At 38.7% G+C, this 22929-nt stretch overlaps 1 protein-coding gene across 1 annotated transcript in view; it reads right to left on the bottom strand.

Annotated features, from left to right (window-relative positions):
- LOC132002948 (phospholipid-transporting ATPase IB-like) overlaps positions 1-22929 on the bottom strand; it is a 247455-nt gene that overhangs the window by 221101 nt on the left and 3425 nt on the right. The window contains exons 3-7 of the mRNA XM_059378234.1: positions 17245-17344; positions 13010-13108; positions 11613-11658; positions 10941-10981; positions 8099-8172 (exon numbers count right to left, since the gene is read on the bottom strand). Of these exons, the coding sequence (XP_059234217.1) occupies positions 8099-8172; positions 10941-10981; positions 11613-11658; positions 13010-13108; positions 17245-17344 (360 nt within the window). The remainder of the gene's footprint in view (positions 1-8098; positions 8173-10940; positions 10982-11612; positions 11659-13009; positions 13109-17244; positions 17345-22929) is intronic.

Raw genomic sequence — 22929 nt, forward strand, 5'->3', positions numbered from 1 at the left:
CATTTTGAGTCTATTTTTGTGTGTGGTGTAAGGAAATGGTCCAATTTCATTTTTCTGCATGTGGCTGTCCAATTTTCCCAGCACCATTTATTGAAGAGGCTGTCTTTTTTCCATTGGACATTCTTTCCTGCTTTGTTGAAGATTAGTTGACCATAGAGTTGAGGGTCTATTTCTGGGCTCTCTATTCTGTTGCATTGATCTATGTGTCTGTTTTTGTGCCAGTACCATGCTGTCTTGATGATGACAGGTTTGTAATAGAGCTTGAAGTCCGGAATTGTGATGCCACCAACGTTTGCTTTCTTTTTCAATATCCCTTTAGCTATTCGAGGTCTTTTCTGGTTCCATATAAATTTTAGAATTATTTTTTCCATTTCTTTGAAAAAGATGGGTGGTACTTTGATAGGAATTGCATTAAATGTGTAGATGGCTTTAGGTAGCATAGACATTTTCACAATGTTTATTCTTCCAATCCAGGAGCATGGAACATTTTTCCATTTCTTTGTGTCTTCCTCAATTTCTTTCATGAGTACTTTATAGTTTTCTGAGTATAGATTCTGTGCCTCTTTGGTTAGGTTTATTCCTAGGTATCTTGTGGTTTTGGGTGCAATTGTAAATGGGATTGACTTCTTAATTTCTGTTTCTTCTGTCTTGCTGTTGGTGTAGAGAAATGCAACTGATTTCTGTGCATTGATTTTATATCCTGACACTTTACTGAATTCCTGTATAAGTTCTAGCAGTTTTGGAGTGGAGTCTTTTGGGTTTTCCACATATAGTATCATATCATCTGCAAAGAGTGATAGTTTGACTTCTTCTTTGCCGATTTGGATGCCTTTAATTTCCTTTTGTTGTCTGATTGCTGAGGCTAGGACCTCTAGTACTATGTTGAATAGCAGTGGTGATAATGGGCATCCCTGCCGTGTTCCTGACCTTAGCGGAAAAGCTTTCAGTTTTTCTCCATTGAGAATGCTATTTGCGGTGGGTTTTTCATAGATGGCTTTGAGGATATTGAGGTATGTGCCCTCTATCCCTACACTTTGAAGAGTTTTGATCAGGAAGGGATGCTGTACTTTGTCAAATGCTTTTTCAGCATCTATTGAGAGTATCATATGGTTCTTGTTCTTTCTTTTATTGATGTGTTGTATCACATTGACTGATTTGCGGATGTTGAACCAACCTTGCAGCCTTGGAATAAATCCCACTTGGTCGTGGTGAATAATCTTTTTAATGTACTGTTGAATCCTATTGGCTAGTATTTTGTTGAGTATTTTCGCATCTGTGTTCATCAAGGATATTGGTCTACAGCTCTCTTTTTTGGTGGGATCCTTGTCTGGTTTTGGGATCAAGGTGATGCTGGCCTCATAAAATGAGTTTGGAAGTTTTCCTTCCATTTCTATTTGTTGGAACAGTTTCAGGAGAATAGGATTAGTTCTTCTTTAAATGTTTGGTAGAATTCCCCAGGGAAGCCGTCTGGCCCTGGGCTTTGTTTGTTTGGAGATTTTTAATGACTGTTTCAATCTCCTTACTGGTTATGGGTCTGTTCAGTCTTTCTATTTCTTCCTGGTTCAGTTGTGGTAGTTTATATGTTTCTATGAATGCATCCATTTCTTCCAGATTGTCAATTTATTGCCATAGAGTTGCTCATAGTATGTTCTTATAATAGTTTTTATTTCTTTGGTGTTAGTTGTGATCTCTCCTCTTTCATTCATGATTTTATTTATTTGGGTCCTTTCTCTTTTCTTTTTGATAAGTCGGGCCAGGGGTTTATCAATTTTATTAATTCTTTCAAAGAACCAGCTCCTACTTTCGTTGATTTGTTCTATTGTTTTTTTGGTTTCTATTTCATTGATTTCTGCTCTGATCTTTATGATTTCTCTTCTCCTGCTAGGCTTAGGGTTTCTTTCTTGTTCTTTCTCCAGCTCCTTTAGGTGTAGGGTTAGGTTGTGTACCTGAGACCTTTCTTGTTTCTTGAGAAAGGCTTGTACCGCTATATATTTTCCTCTCAGGACTGCCTTTGTTGTGTCCCACAGATTTTGAACCATTGTATTTTCATTATCATTTGTTTCCATGATTTTTTTCAATTCTTCTTTAATTTCCCGGTTGACCCATTCATTCTTCAGAAGGATGCTGTTTAGTCTCCATGTATTTGGGTTCTTTTCAAACTTCCTTTTGTGGTTGAGTTCTAGCTTTAGAGCATTGTGGTCTGAAAATATGCAAGGAATGATCCCAATCTTTTGATACCGGTTGAGTCCTGATTTAGGACCGAGGATGTGATCTATTCTGGAGAATGTTCCATGTGCACTAGAGAAGAATGTGTATTCTGTTGCTTTGGGATGAAATGTTCTGAATATATCTGTGATGTCCATCTGGTCCAGTGTGTCGTTTAAGGCCTTTATTTCCTTGCTGATCTTTTGCTTGGATGATCTGTCCATTTCAGTGAGGGGAGTGTTAAAGTCCCCTACTATTATTGTATTATTGTTGATGTGTTTCTTTGATTTTGTTATTAATTGGTTTATATAGTAGGCTGCTCCCACGTCGGGGGCATAGATATTTAAAATTGTTAAATCTTCTTGTTGGACAGACCCTTTGAGTATGATATAGTGTCCTTCCTCATGTCTTATTATAGTCTTTGGCTTAAAATCTAATTGATCTGATATAAGGATTGCCACTCCTGCTTTCTTCTGATGTCCATTAGCATGGTAAATTCTTTTCCACCCCCTCACTTTAAATCTGGAGGTGTCTTCGGGCTTAAAATGAGTTTCTTGGAGGCAACATTTAGATGGGTTTTGTTTTTTTATCCATTCTGATACCCTGTGTCTTTTGACAGGGGCATTTAGCCCACTAACATTCAGGGTAACTATTGAGAGATATGAATTTAGTGCCATTGTATTGCCTGTAAGGAGACTGTTACCCTATATGGTCTCTGATCCTTTCTGATCTACCACTTGTAGGCTCTCTCTTTGCTTAGAGGACCCCTTTCAATATTTCCTGTAGAGCTGGTTTGGTGTTTGCAAATTCTTTCAGTTTTTGTTTGTCCTGGAAGCTTTTAATCTTTCCTTCTATTTTCAATGATAGCCTAGCTGGATATAGTATTCTGGGCTGCATTTTTTTCTCATTTAGTGCTCTGAATATATCATGCCAGCTCTTTCTGGCCTGCCAGGTCTCTGTGGATAAGTCAGCTGCCAATCTAATATTTTTACCATTGTATGTTACAGACTTCTTATCCCGGGCTGCTTTCAGGATTTTCTCTTTGTCACTGAGACTTGTATATTTTACTATTAGGTGACGGGGTGTGGGCCTATTCTTATTGATTTTGAAGGGCGTTCTCTCAACCTCCTGAATTTTGATGCTCGTTCCCTTTGCCATATTGGGGAAATTCTCCCCAATAATTCTCTCTAGTATACCTTCTGCTCCCCTCTCTCTTTCTTCTTCTTCTGGAATCCCAATTATTCTAATGTTGTTTCGTCTTATGGTGTCACTTATCTCTCGAATTCTCCCCTCGTGGTCCAGTAGCTGTTTGTCCCTCTTTTGCTCAGCTTCTTTATTCTCTGTCATTTGGTCTTCTATATCACTAATTCTTTCTTCTGCCTCATTTATCCTAGCAGTGAGAGCCTCCATTTTTGATTGCACCTCATTAATAGCTTTTTTGATTTCAACTTGGTTAGATTTTAGTTCTTTTATTTCTCCAGAAAGGGTTTTTATATCTCTCGAGAGGGTTTCTCTAATATCTTCCATGCCTTTTTCGAGCCCGGCTAGAACCTTGAGAATTGTCATTCTGAACTCTAGATCTGACATATTACCAATGTCTGTATTGATTAGGTCCTTAGTCTTCGGTACTGCCTCTTGTTCCTTTTTTTGTGTTGAATTTTTCCGTCTTGTCATTTTGTCCAGAGAAGAGTATATGAAGGGGCAAGTAAAATACTAAAAGGGTGGCAACAACCCCAGGAAAATATGCTTTAACCAAATTAGAAGAGATCCCAAATCCTGAGGGGGGAGAAAGGGGATAAAAAGAGGTTCAAAAAGGAAGAAAGAAAAAAACAGAAAAAAAAAAAAGAAAAAAGAAAGAAAAAAAAAGAAAAAAATTTAAAAAAAAGAAAACCCCTAAGAAAAATATAAAAAAGATAAAATATATGTATTAGATAAACTAGTAAAAAATCGTTAAAAAAGAAAAAGGTAACAGTTTAAAAAAAAATTTACCCGAAGGCGAGAAAACAAAAAAAAAACAAAAAATGAAAAAGAAAAAAATTAAATTAACCGCAAGACTAAAAAAAAAAATCACAGGGAAAAAGCCATGAGTTCCGTGCTTTGCTTTCTCCTCCTCTAGAATTCTGCTGCTCTCCTTGGTATTGAAACCGCACTCCTTGGTAGGTGAACTTGGTCTCGGCTGGATTTCTTGTTGATCTTCTTGGGGAGGGGCCTGTTGTAGTGATTCTCAAGTGTCTTTGCCCCAGCGGAATTGCACCGCCCTTACCCGGGGCCAGGGTGAGTAATCCGCTTGGGTTTGCTTTCAGGAGCTTTTGTTCCCTGAGCGCTTTCCGTAGAGTTCCGGAGGACGGGAATACAAATGGCGGCCTCCTGGTCTCCGGCCCGGAGGAGTCGAGAGCCCAGGGCCGCACTCCTCAGTGCGCGCTCAGAGAACCATGCCCAGTTACTCCCGTCTGCCTGACTTCCGGCCGCGCTCCGAGCTCACCGAGCCTGCGACCGGTTCAAGGTCACCCCGAGCTTCGAGCTTACTGTCGGCTCTGTCTCTGTAGCCGGCTTTCCCGTTCCAATACCCGCAAGCTCTGAGACACTCAGACACCCCCGATCCTTCTGTGACCCTGTGGGACCTGAGGCCACGCTGACCCCGTGTGGGCTTCGCCCCGGTTTAGCCTCTGGAGCGATGTCCCTCAGCGGAACAGACTTTTAAAAGTCCTGATTTTGTGGGCGGTTGCTCCGCCGCTTGCCGGGAGCCCGCCCCTCCCCCCGGGGGTCTATCTTCCCGTCGCTTTGGATTCACTTCTCCGCGGGTCCTACCTTTCAGAAAGTGGTTGTTTTTCTGTTTCCAGAATTGCTGTTCTTCTTCTCTTCGATCTGCCGATGGATTTTCAGGTGTTTGCAATCTTTAGATAAGCTATCTAGCTGATCTCCGGCTAGCTGAAGTAGTCTCCGCCTGCTACTTCTCTGCCATCTTGACTCCTCCCCTCGACCACCATAATGACTTTTTTCTCCATTTGATCAATTCCTGAAAGCAAATACTGAAACCTCCCAGTAGGATGTTGAGTTTGTAAATTTCTTGTAGATATTTAAGTTTTTTCTGTATCTTTAACCTATGACATTTCTCTGTGACTTGAAACTGTTATTATGAAGTGGCTTTTTTTCGTTTTCTTCCATGATATCTTATCTCAGATAATGCTTTTTGTCTCAAAGTCTATTGTATCTAATGGTGATACCATCTCTTCTGGACTTGTTGTCTATTTTCTGTATGTATTTTTTTATCCTTTCATTTCAATCTTCCTGAGCACTTGTGTTTTGTGAAATTCTTGTAAACAACATATAGCTGGACAATTTTATAATACTTTTTCACTTCTGAAATCTATTTGCTTTATTTGTAATTGATGATTTTTATTTATTCTACTACCTGATTAAGGGCATTTTATTTTTCCCTCTTTTTGCCTTTTTCTATTCTTTTAGTTACTTTTGAGGGCTTTTTCTTTTTCTCAAATAATTTTCCCCTTTGATATGGCTGGAAGCTCTCTATACTCTATGTCTAATCTTTTAGATATTAAAGTAAATTTTTAGACAAATATCCAGAGTTTAAGGTTTCTAGCCAATCGATATCTTTACCCTCACTCTGAACAATATGAACACCTTTCGTATAGTTCTGATTATCACACTCAAAATTAGTCTGATGTTTCCTATTATTTAGGTCTAGCTTCAGATCCAAGAAACCCAATGAAGCCAAGGGACAAATTTTCAACAATTCTGGAAAACTGTCAGCCTTTATCTTTTGGGTTATTACCTTTTCCATTCTGTTTTATCTCCTTCTAGCTAATTAGAGGTTTCTTCTTTATTTTCCATGATCACATTAAATTCTCTGCTTAAAATTTTTTCACCACACAGGCAAGGTGAATTCAGAGCTCACATCTGCATTAGCCAGCTTGAATTCTCCCAGGGAATGTTTTCCCTCCACCCTATGCCAGTCAAAACAAGCACATTTCTATATTGCCCCCCTACAGCATGGTGGTTTTTACTCTTCATTCTCCCTTAACTAAGTGTATAGTTCTCACCTTTATGTAAGAATCGCCTACTTCTTATGCTCAATGAAATGGAAACTTATGGTCTTGGGGTTTGGCAGAAACACTCAGGGAAAAAGCTTATACTGACACAGGATTACATTTCAGGGTTCTTAGGATCTCAGTTCATTTTGGGACTCAATTTGGTTTTCTTACTTTTATGCCCAATCAAATAAACATTGGGGTGTGTGTGTGTGTGTGTGTGTGTGTGTGTGTGTGTGTGTGTGTTTGGTGTCTAAACTGTTTAATAGGGGCAGGGTGAAAACTTAGAAAATATCATCTGTAAGACTTGCAAGAAAAAAAAGTCCAAGAATAATGATTTTTGTCTCTCCCTCCTTCTCCCCTACCCCCAAAAGAGATTGGTTTTCATATAAGCAGTACTTTTTAGAAAGAAAGAAACAAAGAAAGGCAAAGAAAGTCACACATACAAATGATGTAGAGGATAGAAACAAAACCCTTTATGTACCTCCCTGGCTTCTGGGTGAACCCCATACTCCTAACCGAACCCAAGAGACAGACACGTCGGCAACACTAAGTTCCTTTGTCCAATGGATTAATGCATTGATGGCAAAAGAACAAAGTGTATCTGGTATGAATAAGAACTAGCATTGGTATTATTGCTTTTCCAGAAGCTTAGACAATGGCTCTAGAACAAATCTCTCTTCCCAATAAATCTCTTCATGCTCCAAGAGGATGTGTGTCTAGAAGGCTAGGAACTTTTGTTTTTTAATCACTTTGAGTGATTATGACTTGATCTAGGTAAAGAGTTTACCCAACATGTCAAACGCAGCGGTGTTCATGACTGTAGCCACTCTTACCCACAGATGCCCCAGACTGTGTTCTCCTTACAGAGAACATGAAGGAGGGGACAGCCAAGCTCCCCAGGGGGCCAAACATAGAAGCGTATGGGGAGGTGGTCAGACATGACCTCATGGAAAGGAAATACCCATTGCAGGGAGTATCTGTAAGTTTCCTCCAAAACAGCCAATGAATAAAGCGATATAGTTCTACAAAAACAACAGAGGCTGTGTTTTTAAACTTGGTTCTCAGATGAGTCCACTTAATGATATTGAAAAAAATCACTTACTTCTCTATGTGAGGCACTTTGTTTATAGAAAGGGAACACCTCAGAATAGCTATGAGATTAAAATATGATCATAAGTGTAAATATTTTAAATTTGCTGAATGTCTGTAGAAATTATAGAAGTGATGGAATTAATCTAACAATTAGGAAAGAAAAAAATATGTCCAGCAAAATTAAAGAAAAGATAATAAAAGTACTGAATAGCAGTCAGCAAACTATGGCCCACAGGCTAACTCTGGGCCCTGTCTCTTTTTATAAATAAAGTTTTATTGGAACATGTCCACACCTATTTGTTTCTATCTTGCCTATGGCTGCTTCTGATGCTACAACGGAGACTGCATGGCCCTCAAAGCTGAAAATATTTACTATCAGACCTTTCATGGTAAAATTTTGCTAATTCCTCAACTCTGCAGTAACTTTGCTGGTTTATAATATAGAGAATGGGATAGAGAAAGGGGTGAGAAGGGAAGGCCTATGATTTTCTTGAAATTTCTAATTCAGAATAAAATTCCTTAAATGGCAGAGCCTGGCTGGCTCAACCTGTTCAGTTCCGGACTCTTGGTTTCAGCTCAGCTTGCAATCTCAGCGTCGTGAGATCAAGCCCTGCATGGGGCTCCAAGCTCAGCACAGAGGCTGCTTGAGACTCTCACTCCCTGTCTGCCACCCTCCCCCGCACACTCTAAAATGAATAAATAAACCTAAAAAAAAAAAAGCTTATTGAATGCCCACTATCACAACGAACCTGGAAGAGATCAGAACCATGTCTGCAGGAAGGAACTGTCCATTGGAGGCCTTCACAATGTCACCCACATTTACCTTTTAAACCAGGAAAGAAATCACAGAAGCATGAATTTTAAAAAGCAAAAATAGAGTCAAAATGCATAAAATATTCTTAAGAAAAATTAGGATGTGAAAATCCTGGAGCCATGCTAAGAAACTTCAGCTACATTAGAACAATTTTGTTTTATGAGGGTCTTTCCTCTAAAAGAGTTGTTCTTAACTGGGGGCAGGTGTCTCCTCCCTTCCCCCTAGGGACATTTGGCCATGTCTGGAAACATTTCTGGGTGCCACAACTTCACGGGTTTTAGGAGACAATGCTACTAGGAACTAGTGGGTGGAAGCAGGGGATGCTGCTAAAAGTTCACAATGGACAGGACAATCACCCACAACAAAGAATTTTCTGGCCCCAAAATGTAAATAGTGCCGAGTGTTGGATCCCCAATGTTGGGTCCCCCAATAATGGGTCCGTGATTAAAGGAGCAAGACTGATACAAAACAAAGGTCAAGCAAAGTTTTATTTCGCACCAAGCATCAATAACCAAACTGAACGTTCGGGGCCACGCCTCTTACAGAGAGGGCGACCCCTCTTTGCTTCACAGACTAGCTTTAAAGGGCAAAGGCCATGTGGTTGGGCCTGGCCACGCACAGGTGGCCAATGAAATTTTAACACACAGAGAAAGCTGCACAGTCATGCTAGGTGACCAACCAAATTACAATTTACCCTAGTAGACATTTGAACTAGCCTTCACCTTGGTCAGAATTGGCCCCCAAAAGGCGCCCAGAGGGTGGTGCCCATACTCCTTGGTAGCTAGGGAGACAGTATGCAGACCCCCACTGATCGGATGTCTCCACCTGGCCTGACCCACCCTTGTATTTGGGCTTTGTTACCTGGGACTGGTTTCCGGGACTTGTTTTTAAGTAAGTCCCCTGGGGAAGGGGCGGCAGGGACAGTTTAAGTTTTAAACAACAGAATTATTGCCTCACTGGATGGAAGCATTCTGGCTAAATAGGTCCTTACAGCAAGGTTGATAAACAGACTAATTGATAGTACTGTTTTTGCAATTATGCATTGTTCGTACCTTATCACACCATAATTGCTTGCCTAATGGTGGGCTTTTCTCTGCTGGTCTGTGAGCTCCATGCAGAGCAGAAAAAATGCCCATCTCCCTCCACCTGACACATTAGTCAATCAATCAATCAATATTTGTTGACTGAATGTATGAAGGAATTCTAACTTGTAACTAAAAGAGAAAGATGTAAATACCAGGAACAATATGTGAAGAAAGTAGTATGAGTTTTTAATGCTTTCTTCCTGTGTACTTTTTCTTTAACCCCTTGAGCATTTACACTGTGCTAGGTATTGAGGACACAGCTCTTAAAACTGGCAGGCCCTTCCTGGGCAGCTAGAAAAGTGGGGCAGAGGGAGGTAGGGTAGGCAGAGGAAGAGGGTAAAGTTCACTCCTAAACCAATTTCTGGACTATACTGAAAAAAATAATAATTTCTTTCTGAGGAGGAAAAGAACAAGGAGACTATTTTTCTTTTCATAATATGATTATACAGATCATTTCTATCTTCATTAATACAGCAGAGATTAATTAAATACTTCTGGATCAAAGTGAGGAGAGAAACTTAAAAGCTGTAAGTGTCCATAAATGCTGAGAAAAAGGATTGACAATTAAACATCCACAACTTACTTCAAGTTCACAGTGCAGTGAGCAATAAAGCATTTGTAGCTTATATAAACAACTAACAGCAAGATCTCACAATGGCTAGAATGAGACAAGTTTACACTTTATAATTAAAACTTAATTTTCCCCCCAGAAACGATATTGACACAGAAGATTATGCCCCCCGGGGATCTGATAACAGGGAGTTAACAGATAACATAGGATAACAGGTTTCCCTTACAAACTTTTTCTCTTTTGCCCACAGGACCCCCAAATCAACTCCCTTTTCCTTTTGTAAACACCCAATCTATAAAGTGCTCCATTTGGTTGTACAGGTGGTAAAAGGAGTCAGAAAGACAAGAATTCCTGGTCCTTGGCTCTAGCTGTGTAACTCACTCTTCCAGTGGAAGGCAATGGCGGTAAATTAAAACTCAATCATGTATTAAAAAAAAAAGAAAAAACCTCAATCATGTAAACAACCCTCTGCAGATAAAAGTCCCCCCCGCCTCTGCCCCAACTGCAGCCACACTCCTGTCCTCTCTCACCAACCCTCTCCCCTGAGACTCTGCCAACCAGGAAGAGATGTCTCAGGGACTTTTTTCTCTTAGTCCCAATGAGAGGAGCAAAATGCAATCACGATTAACTCTCCTGCTTGATCTCTCTCAGGGAAAGATATACTGATGATACTTCGTATTGGTCTTCAAAGGCTTTTACATTGGTCAGCAAGGAATTACTAATGAGGACAAAGTATCTAGCCCCCCATGCCTTTAACTTCTACCCCAAGGGCAAATATTCATGAAGACATTCCCTGAGGTAGTCTCTGTGTAAGGTTACCTTGTACCCTGAGCAACAGCTTGTGAAGAAGCATTATCTCTAAATATTCCAGTCAATGATACAAAAGTAACACAGAGACACATTAGAAAGCATGCAGACTTCCAACCAATGAGATTTAAAGCTTTTTTTCACCACTTCAGGGCTGTATGACCTTGAGCAAATTAGTTATTCTCTTTGGTCCTCTACTCCCTTCTTCATCTACAAAATAGGATAATATGATAGTTCTTGAAGACATGTTTTAGAGATAAAAATCTGTAACTCTCAATATGGGAGGTGATTACTCACTTAAAATACATTCTTACCTCTTTCCACATAATCGTCTTCCATGTATTCTCTCTTAACACTGGAAAACATAGAGTTGTGTATTAACTGTAACAATTGAATTAGGTAAAGTCCAAAATAATAAGAGATATTTTTCATAAAACTAAATGTGTTTCTTTATAAATTACTGTCTTCACTAATTAAACCTTGAAATAAACTGGAAAGAGATGTAAACTGTGTTCACATGCACTGAACCAAAATAGAACAATATGATATAATGTAACTTAACATAAGAATAGATGACTATTATGTAAAGTTATGTTAAGTTACTCCTGATCCTAGAGAGAAAACAGTTTGCTAAGATACTGGCTGATGGCCTGAAAAGCAAAGTTATATATTTCTAATCAATTACAAAGTTAGCACATATTGAAATTAGGACTGAGAGAGACTATGTAACACCCAGATCTTTTTTATTGACATAAGAATTGCTCATATCTCAAATATTCCAATTTCCCATCTTTTTTCATTTATTTTATTCTAATTAACATAATTGATGATTCTCACATATAGGAAACAGTTTCCTGATGGTTGTTGTTCTTTGCTTCCTATATTTCTTTAAATAACAAAATGTTATGAAACACAGCTTATGTATCTGGTCAATTTAGATATTTTTTTATAGTGAAAGGGAATAAAAGCTTCATCTGATATCTTACCTATCACCGTCTTTGTGTTAACTAATTTGTCTGCCATGTGTCGTTTCTGTTATAGAAAAAAATTAATTATGTCAAAAGTTCAAAGTGAGTAATTCACATCATAACACAAGTCATAGTAGGCCCAGGAAAGAATAGAGGCAGCGAACCTAATTGTAATGGGTTTGGGGCTTTTTGTTTTGTTTTGTTTTAGGGGGTTTGTTTTTTTTTGTATGTTTTTTGGCCATAACTGATTTCAATTTTGTTTTACCCCTATCAGCTCTCTAAATTGAGATGTGATCTAATGGAGGAAGTACAGCATAGTGGTTAAGTATGTGACCGCTAGAGATGGCCTGTCTTGGTTGACATTCCAACTCTACCTCCTATGAATGCAGCGATGTCAGGTCACAGGTCACTAACCAGAATGTGCCTCAATTTAAATAAATACACATACATGCCCATGTAAATATATACAATACAGTGCCTCCTACATAGTGAAGTGTTACTTAAAATGTCAGCATATTATGTATGGCTTTCAATGACCATCCTTCTAGTTAAACACATAATTAGCAATCTTGAATTATGCCCCAGTTTAGCTCAAGCCTTTTGATTAAATTTGAAAAATTCTTTCATAGTATAAAGCCATCAAAAGACCAGCAACCAAATAGATTTTACTGATGACCTATCTTTACAAGATATGGAGGAATGAGGCAGAAACATAGGAATAACAATAGCTGCCAATTTTGGAAAATGAGCATTAGGATTGTGAGTGAGGAAAAAGGGGATCCTACTAGAGAGAGCCCAGGTGTAGCAGGTACAGTCGAACCAATAGAAAACAATACTAAATCTCTCTCTTTTCCTTTACTGCTAAAATCTGTAGGCTCGTGTGAAATTGTATCTGTGAGGATACCCAGGTGGCTCAGTCAATTAAGCATCTGCCTTTGGGTCAGGTCATGAACTCAGGGCCCTGGGATGGAGTCCTGCACCGGTCTCCTTTGCTCAGCGGGGAGCCTGCTGCCCACACTGCCCACTCTGCCCTCTCGGCCCTCCCCCTGCTTATGCTCTTTCTCTAACAAATAGATAAACTCTTGGGAAAAAAATGTGTCTGTGATAAGGTTAAAGGAGAAATGAAGTCACTGCACAATTCCTGATCTTTTTAGCCAGTTAGGATTTTCTGTTGCATTAAATCCTCAAAGATACATCTTATGACCACAATTGGTTTCTCAAACACACACACACACACACACACACACACACACAGACACACACTTTAAGATTTGAAACCTTAAAACTTTGGTTTTTCACATCAACTACAGATTTTAAAAATTACACCAGTTCCAACAAGAAGCTTGAAAACAACAACTATGTCTCTTCTATTCAAGGCAACAGTTTTGAGAACATTTCACTAATAGTGAACTTACATAATCTTCTACAATCTCTTTAATGCCTGAAACCATAAGAATAATCACCAACGGCAAGAGAGTTGTATATTTTCCCGTCGGAGACACATCTGGAATTTGCTGCAGAAACAATCAGAGTTACACCGTGAATCTTATGATGAATCTTATATTTTGCTTGATACTAAAAGTCAGACTACTAGTAGCATATGTGGGACATAAGAACAACACACGCTGTTAAATAAAAAGAGGAAGGAGAGTTTTAGCATATCAAAACCCTCCCTGAAGCATGAGACTAAACATTACATTATGGAAAATCCACCAGAGCGACTGCTTAACACTTGGGTCATTATGTCATCTTTCCAGTACAATGCATTTACCACATTTCGAAGAGAATAGTTCAAAACTTAAATGTCTAAAATAGCATCCCTTCAAAATAGTTAAATCCAAAAGGTCAGTTAACTGAACCTTCTTTTTGAGGCACCAGAGAAATTTTTGGGAGAAGCTGGAGAATAATATTTCTCTTAATTTCCTATGGAGACAACTCTAGGTCTACCCCCCACTGTTTAAAATAGGAGAAATAAAGTAGGGACCCTGGGTGGCTCAGTCAGGTGTCTGACTCTCGATTTCGGCTCAGGCCATGATCTCAGTGTTGTGAGATTGAGCCCTGTGGGGCTCCGCACTGAGCATGGAGCCTCCCTTAGATTCCTTCTCCCACTCTGCCCCTCCCCACTCCCCCACTCACCCTTGCTCACAATCTCTAAATAAGTAAATAAACAAACAGGATATGAGAAATAAAGTGATAAAGAGGCTGTGACAGCTTCTTGATGGAGGAAAGGGTAGGTAAGGTCCTAGATTGTACTGTTTATAGTTTTCCAGATTTAGACCAGTTTTTAGGCTTATGTTTCCAAACCTGGGCCTGTGTGTACTCTCTATGCTGCCTTATTTCCTGCTTGCTTATTATTTGTTCCTATAGCAAAACAGTGTCTATTTTGAAACTCTCAATAATTCTTATAATTACTTTAAAAGCATTCTAAGGGGGTGGCAGTTCAATGGCCCAGTGGGTTAAGCATCTGCCTTTGGCTCAGATCATGATCTCAGGTCCTGGGATCGAGTCCCAGTAGGGCTCCCTGCTCAGTGAGGAGCCTGCTTCTCCCTCTTCTGCCCCCACTTCCCTGCTCATGTTCTCTCTCTCTCTCTCTCTCTCTCTCTCTCTCAAGTAAATAAAGGAAATCTTTAAAAAATAATAATAAAATTAAATCAAAATAAATAAAATAAAATAAAAACAATTTGAGAACCAGAGGAAAAAGGGGAGAAATTTTAGGATTGCTTAGGCTATCAGTTAAATCTGCCTTTCAGATAATTCCTATCTGTCCCTCTTCTCCATCTCTCTGCAGTGCACCTCCAAGCCAGTCTTGTCGCTCACAGGCCTCTCTCTGTCTCTTCCTTGGTTAAGCCTAACAAGAGCTGGTCACTTCACTCCAGCTCCTGACTGTCACTGCCTTTTTCCTATCCCTCGAACACAGTCCAAGCTTCTGAATGTAGCACTAAGCTTCTTATATCCTGATCTCACCTGACATTTTCAGATTCTTTACTACTCTACACTCCAAACAAAATGTTTCCTGTTTCCAGGACACGTCATACACTAGAAAAAAATTTCATACTTGCTAAATTTTCACAATTCAAAATATATAAAATGTTCTCAAAGAAAATTTTACCTCTTCCCTTCCCCTCTTTGGTCCCTGGTTCTTATAAAAGGCAACCAGTGCCTCCTGTTTTCATGCCTTTTCTCACACAGTCTCCTGTGGCTGAAAGGCCTTTTCTTCCACTGTCCCTCTGCTTACTGTTAGACTCCTCCTCCTCTAATCTTTAGCTCAAATGTCATCTTCTTTTCCCTAGCTTTTCCTGAACCACTCAGACACCAGCCCAAAGTGGCCTGTGTTCCCTTAATACTTCATAAATATTTCTTAAAGTATTTGTATGTTAAGACTACCAGCTCTCCATGGGGCTGCCTGGGTGGCTCAGTTACTTAAGCATCTGCCTTTGGCTCAGGTCATGATCTCAGGGTCCTGTGATCAAGTCCCACGTCGGGCTCCTTGCTCAGCAGGAACCCTGCTTCTCTCTCTCCCTCTGCTGCTTCCCCTGCTTGTGTTCTTGCTTTCTCTCTCTCTCTGACAAATAAATATTTAAAAAAAAAAAAGTACTACCAGTTCTCCAAAGGTAGGAACTATGTCTGAACATTCATCCTTGAGTTAATTCCATGCACAGATTTTGCTACACACTTATATGACCTCTATAAATGTTCACTAATGCCAGTGGTAGAGCATTTGACTGCAAATGCTCACTAATACCAATCTTCTGTTTAAGTTAAATTCAACCAGTTCATTAAATTCTTATCCCAAAGCTTGGCCATTTTGAAGGCACTGTTTCTATTCGCAAGGAATTTACAGTTTTCCAGGAAAAATAAAATCAATTATAATGTATAGCACCGATCATTGCTACAGAAGATAAAGATGGGGGAACTCAGCATGGAGTGTGGCATTTCGTGATGTTTGAAGGAAGGAGATTTTGAAATGTGCCTTTAAGAGAATGGATAGAGTATAACCAGATGAATGCCTTCTGGGTTAGGTAACAGAATGAACCAAGGTCTAGAGCTAGGAAGAAAACTGGGGAATTGTGAGGAGATTTGCCTCTTGGATTGTGTTACACTGTAGGATTCATAATACAAACAAGGCTGAATAAACAGGCGCAAACTAAATTATGAAAAGCCTTGAATTTAACTGTTTTTGAAAAGATGTTATTCCTAAAAGAGGGAAAGCTTTAGATATTGGTCTTGGCAATGATTTCTCAGCGAGGATGCCAAAAACACAGGTAACAAAAGCAAAAATAGACAAGGGGGACCACATCAAACTGAAAGGCTTCTGCACAGCAAGGAAAACCATCAACAAAATGAAAAGGCAACCTACAGAATAGGAGAAATTATTTGAAGCCCCCCTTACCTGATATAAGGAACTTCAACTCAATGAGTAAAATAGTAGTAATAATAATAATCCAATAAAATGGGCAAAGGACCTGAAGAGACATTTCTCTGAAAACAACCTGCAAATGGCTAAGAGGTACAAGAAAGGTGCTCAACATCACACTAATCATCAAATGAAACTCCAGACTACAGCGAGAGTGAGACATCACCTCACACAAGTTAAGATGGCTGCTAGAAAACACAAAAAAAATAACAAGAAATAACAAGTGTTCATGAGGATGTGAAAGGATTGGAACCCTTGTACACTTCCAGTGGGAATAGAAAATGGTGCTGCTATTACAGAAAAATAATATGAAGATTTTTCAAAAAATTAAAAATAGAACTACCATATGGCTCAGGAATCTCACTTCTAGGTATTTATCCAAGAGTTGAAATCAGGATCTTGGAGACATAGCAGCACTCCCACATTCATAGCAGAACCATAGCCAAGTATGGGAACAACTTCATTATCTGTTGGTGGATGACTGGATAAAGAAAGTGTGGCATATATACAATGGAATATTATTCAGGCTTTAAAAAGATGGAAATCCCGCCACATGTAATAACACGGAGGAACCTTGAGGACATTATGCCAAGCAAAATGAGCCAGGCACAGACGGCAAATCCAGCATAAGACCACTTATGAGACATCTAACATAGATTCATGGACTCGGAGAGTAAAATGATGGTGCCAGGGGCTGGAGAGAGGGAGAGATGAGGAGTTGTTATTCAATGACCATAAAGTTTCAGTTATGCAAAATTAATAAGTTCTAGAGATCTGCTGTACAACAGATGTCTATGGGGAACACTGCTGTATCGTACACTTAAAATCGTTAAGGGGGTAGATCTCACATTAACAGTTTTTACTGAAATACAAAAAAAAGAAGAAAAAAATTAGCTATTTTAAACTAGCATCTGGACTTTCTTTAAACTATTCCTTTAAATATATTAAAATTATCCTATCATGGAGGTGGCATAAATTATAAAATGCAGTCCAATAATATCGCATTAGTGATCTAAATCAGGAAAAACTGTGGACCAATTCATACATTAGGCATCAACATGTTTTTCAGCCCCCAAATGGGAGTTTCAGTGTCTTAATGAGTATTGTAAGGAGAGAGTTCTCTTCTTACAGTGTTTGAGTTTATTCTCTACATCAAATTCTTAATTCAGATAAATAAGATTCTAGTATTTTCTTTACTAAAAAGCTTAATCTAATAATGTGTTCAGAAATAATTACCTGCAATATAGTAATGAATAGGAAGAAAGCATTAGCAGCTTTGCTAAACTGCAGGTACAGATATCGAGGAAGAAATGACCAAATGCTGTACTTGGCTGTGCTGTAGGTAAGAAGAAAAATACCATTAGCAGCTAACACTGGAAAGGAAAACCCAGAAGTGGATCAAATATTGTTATAGAACACTCTTTCCTAAAGATTTTTTGCCATTTTTAAAAACATTTATTATTTTCTGAAAACAATGTTGGGATAAAGAAAGAATTTTTCCCATTTCAGGAACTAAGTACTATGAATACAGGACATAAGCAAGATGTATTCCACATTTTCTAATGGCCTGTAATTCTTGTAACAGAACTTCTAAACATTCATCCTATAGTTCAAGGATAATAAAAGCCACCAATTTTTCTCCCTTCTCTCCCTCAGAAGTTCTTTATCATTAAAAGTTATCTTAAATCCATCAATCTTCCCAAATGCCTAAGCCATATTATGGACAAAGAAAAACATCTCAGGGGTGTTTCTTGTTTTCTAATGAATCTACTACATTTTAAAATCATAAAGACCAGGAGTTTGGGGAAGACAGCAGAATAGGAAGATCTGGAGTTCAACTTGTCCCACAAACACACCAAGATAACAGCTCCATCACAAAAGCCACACCAAAAAGGGCAGGAGGGGCAGAGTTGCAGTTGGGAACCAAGTTCTCTGCACAACTAACCAGAAACAGGTCCCCATACAGGGACCCCCAGACTTGGGGGACCCATCCAGATGAGTCCCCAAAAATCTGGCTTGGATCAGGGCTTCAATCCAAGAGCTGTACAATTCAGCATGCATAACTGTGGGAGAGCCAGAGAGTGAGGGAAAGCTGAGTCCTTGCCCTTAAAGAGCCAGTATACTAAACACAGCCTAAGACCCAACACAGAAGCAACAGTATGAAAAGCACATGGAGTATACAGGAAGGAGATTTATTTACTAATGTTAGAACATGTGCTGGAAGAGCAGGAACCTGCATGAGATTTTTTTCTAGGAACAAGCATGCTAGTGGAGGCCATTTCCTCTTTCCCTTCCACAGCCTAGATAGCCAGATGTTTGTGGGAGCCAGAAATATTCTTCATTTACCTTGCTATCATTAGGGTGCCCCACCCTCACATTCCCCTAGGTACCTTCCCCATCCAACCTTCTTGATTCCTCAGCAGGCATCCTACCAAAACATCTCCCATCCCACTACACCCAGCAAACAACTCCCACAGGGACTAGCACACTTCTAAGTGACTCCTGCTCTGGAGATAAAAGAGATAAGCCCACTTTCCAACATGCACACAATTTCTGTAGCCAGGCCTCTTAGCCAGCTATGCAGAAGGAAAGCCCTGCCCTACTGTGCACCTGCAGCTCTGGCAGTGAGGCTATTTGCAAACAGCTAGGCCACAATAGTCACAGACAGATCTCTCCACATTGCAGGGGGCAAACCCTGTCCATTGCACAAACAGAAGGAAAAATAGGTCATTGAAGCTAGCTGAACTAAGGGTAACTGAGACCCAACCATAAGAGGAGGGTGCAAGCAGCCAAGGTGCAAGCTTGCACCTTTGCACACCCCTGGAGGATATGGCTCTGGTGACTAAGGGAGATTGCACTATAGGGCAGCACTCCTCTATAGAAGGCCACTACATTCACGTCCAGGAGATGTAATCAACTTCCTTAATACACAGAAGGTGACACAGAGAGTTAGACAAAATGAGGAGACAGAAGAATATGTCACAAATGAAAGAATGAGACAAAAATCACAGGAAAAGACCAAAATAAAACAAAAATAATATGCCTGGTTAAAAAAAAAATTCAGAGTAATGATCATAAAGATACTCATAGGACTTGAGAAAAGAGTGGATGAACTCAGTGAGTACTTCAACAAAGAGACAGAAAATACAAAAAACCAGTGAGAGCTGAAGAATTTTCAGAAATGAAAAATACATTAGAGGGAGCCACAAGCAGGTTAGAGGATGCAGAACAGATTGGCAGTCTCAAAGACAGGATAATGGAAAGCAACCAAGCTGAACAGCAAAAAGAAAAATCTATAATAAAAAATGAGACTAGGATAAGGGAATTCTGTGGTATCATCAAGTGTAACAACATTTACATCATAGGGATCCTAGAAAAGAGAAAGAGAAGGGGGCAAAAAGTTTATTTGAAGAAATAATAGCTGAAAATAACTCTAATCTGAGGACATCAAGATATAGAAAGCAGAAAGACTCCCTAACAACATGAACCCAAGGATATCCACACCACGACATACAATAATTAAAATGCCAAAGAGTAATGATAAAGAGAGAATTTTTTTTAAAGCAAGAGAAAGTAGAGTTATATAAAAGGGAAACCCCCATAAAGCTATAAGAGGACTTTTCAGCAGAAACCACAGGCTAAAAGGAGGTAACATCATATACACAGGACACTAAAAGGGAAAAAAACAAAAAACAAAAAACCTACAACTAAGAATATTCTATGTAGCAAGTTTACTATTCAGAAGAGAAAAAGAGGTAAGGAGTTTCCCAGACAAACAAAATTCAAAGGAGTTCATCACCACTAAAGTAGACTTACAAGAAATGTGTAAGGAAACTATTTAAGTGGAAAGAAAAGGCCATAATTAGAAGAAAATTATGAAAGGAAAAAATTCCACAGGTAAAAGCAAACATAGTAAAGGTAGATTAATCACTTATAAAGTGACTATGAAAGTTAAAAGAAAAAAGTAGTGGGGGACCTGGGTAGATCAGTTGGTTAAGTGTTGGACTGTGACTCAAGTCATGACTTCAGGGTCCTGGTATTGAGCCCCACGTCAGGCTCCCCAAGCAGCAGGGAGTCTGCTTCTCTCTCTCTCTCTCTCTGCCCCTCCCTCTCTCTGCTCTCTCCCTCTCTCAAATAAATAAAGTCTTTATTAAAAAGAGACAAAAGGGGAACCTTGGTGGCTCAGTGGGTTAAAGCCTCTCTGCCTTTGGCTCAGGTCATGATCCCAGGGTCCTGGGATCGAGCCCTGCATCTGGCTCTCTGCTTGACAGGGAGCCTGCTTCCTCCTCTCTCTCTCTACCTGTCTCTCGGCCTACTTGTCTGTCAAATAAATAAATAAAATCTTTAAAAAGAGAGAGAGAGACAAAAGTAGCAAAATTATCTACAAACTGGTTAAAATAAAAAGACAAAATATGACATCATATACATAAAACATGTGCAGGGGGAGTAAAAATTTAGTGCCTTTAGAAGGTGTTTGAGCTCAAGTGACTATCAACTTAACATAGGCTGCTACATACATAAGATGTCATATATATGATCCTGATGGTAACCATAGATCAAAAACCTGTAATAGTTACACAAAAAATAAAGAGAAAGAAATCCAAGTATAACACTAAAGAAAGCCATCAAACCATAGGGAAAGAGAGCAAGAAAAGAAGAAAGGAACAGAGAAGAACTACAAAAACAACCAGAAACAATTGACAAAATGGCCATAAGTAAATACCTATCAATAATTAAATATAAATGGACTAAATGTTCAAATCAAAATATATAGGGTCCTGAATAAATAAGAACAGACTCATCTGTAAGTTGCTTATAAGACACTCACTTCAGACCTAAAGACACATACATACTGAATGTGAAGAGATGAAAAAACATACCAAGAAAATGGAAGCTTAAAAAACAAAAACAAACAAACCTAGGTTAGCAATATTTATATCAGACTAAATAGACCTTAAAACAAAAACTATAGCAAGAAACAAAACACAATACACCATATAATGATAAAGGGATTAATCCAACAAGAGGATGTAACAATTTTAAATATCTATGCGCTCGACATTGGAGCACCTAGACACAAAAAGCAAACATTAACAGTAATAAAGGAAAAAACTGATAATAATACAACTAATAGCACAGGACTTCCACTCTCCACTTACATCAATAGATGAGTGATCCAGACAGAAAAATCAACAAGGAAACAGTAGCTGTGAACCAGATTAGACTACATGGACCTAATAGATATAAACAGGATATTCCATCCAAAACAGCAGAATACACATTTTCTTTTCACGTGCACATGGAACAGTCTCTAGAGTAGACCATATGTGGGGCCACAAAACAAGTCTCAGTAAATTTAGAAGATTAAAGTAATATCAAGCATCTTTTCTGACCAAAATGATATGAAACTGGAAATCAATTACAAAAAGCAAACTGAAAAACACAAGAATGGGGTATCTGGGTGGCTTAGTCAGTTACTCATCTGCCTTCAGCTCAGGTCATGATCCCAGGGTCCTGGGATAGAGCCCTCAGCAGGGAGCTTGCTTCTCCCTCTCCCCCTCCTTTCCACCCATGCTCTTGCTGTCAAATAAATAAATAAAATCTTTAAAAAACAAAAAAACAAGCAAGCAAACAAAATACCCCACAAGCACATGGAGGCTAAATAACATGTACCTAATCAATGAAGAAATTGAAAAATACATGGAGGCAGATGAAATTGAAAACACAATGGTCCCAAATATTTGGAACACAGTAAGGAAGGAAGTTTCTAATAAGGAAGTTTATAGTGATACAAGCTTACTTCAAGAAGTTTTAAAAAAAAAATCTCAAACAACAAACCTTATACCTAAAGGAGCTAGAAAAAGAAGAAAGAATGAAGTCCAAAGCTCATAGAAGGAAGGAGACAATAAATATTAGAGTGTAAATAAATAAAATGAGACTAAAATATTAAAAGAAGATAAATGAAACCAAGAACTGGTTCTTTAAAAAAGATAAAAATTGATAAATTCTAACCAGAGTCATCAAAGAAAAAATGACTTAAATAAATAAAATCAGAAATGAAGGAGGAGAAATAACCAACACCACAGAAATACAAAGGATTGTAAAAGAATATTATGAAAAGATTATATGCCAAAAATTGGACAACCTAAAATAAATGGATAAATTCCTAGAAACATACAATATTCTAAAACTGAAGCAGAAAGAAATAGAAAATTTGAACACAGAGATTACTAATATTGAAATTGAATTGGTAACCAAAAAACTCCAAATAAACAAAAGTCCAGGAGCATATAGCTCCACAGGTGAATTTTACCAAACTTTTGTACATAGTCTTCTCAAACTATTCCAAAAAAAAAAAAAGGAAAGGAAAGAAAGAAAGAAGAAGGAAAACTTTCAAATTCATTCTACAAGGCCAGCATTACCTAATAACAAAACCAGATAAAGACACTGCAAAAAAGAAAATGACAGGCCAATATCCCGGATGAGAATAGATTAAAAAATCCTCAACAAAATATCACCAAATGGAATCCAACAACACATTAAAAAAATCGTTCACCAGGATCAAGTAAGATTTACTCCAGACATGGTTCCATATGTGCAAATCAATTAGTGTGATATATCACATCAATAAGAAAAAGGATAAAAACATATGATCATCCTAATAGATGCAGAAAAAGCAGTTGACAAAATAAAACATCCATTCTTTTTGTTTTTTAATTTTTTATTGTTTATAAACATATATTTTTATCCCCAGGGGTACAGGTCTGTGAATCACCAAGTTTACACACTTCACAGCACTCACCAAAGCACATACCCTCCCCAATGTCCATAATCCCACCCCCTTCTCCCAAACCCCCTCCCCCCAGCAACCCTCAGTTTGTTTTGTGAGATTAAGAGTCACTTATGGTTTGGCTCCCTCCC

Source organism: Mustela nigripes, chromosome 15, assembly GCF_022355385.1.
Source record: "Mustela nigripes isolate SB6536 chromosome 15, MUSNIG.SB6536, whole genome shotgun sequence".
Taxonomy (NCBI): domain Eukaryota; kingdom Metazoa; phylum Chordata; class Mammalia; order Carnivora; family Mustelidae; genus Mustela; species Mustela nigripes.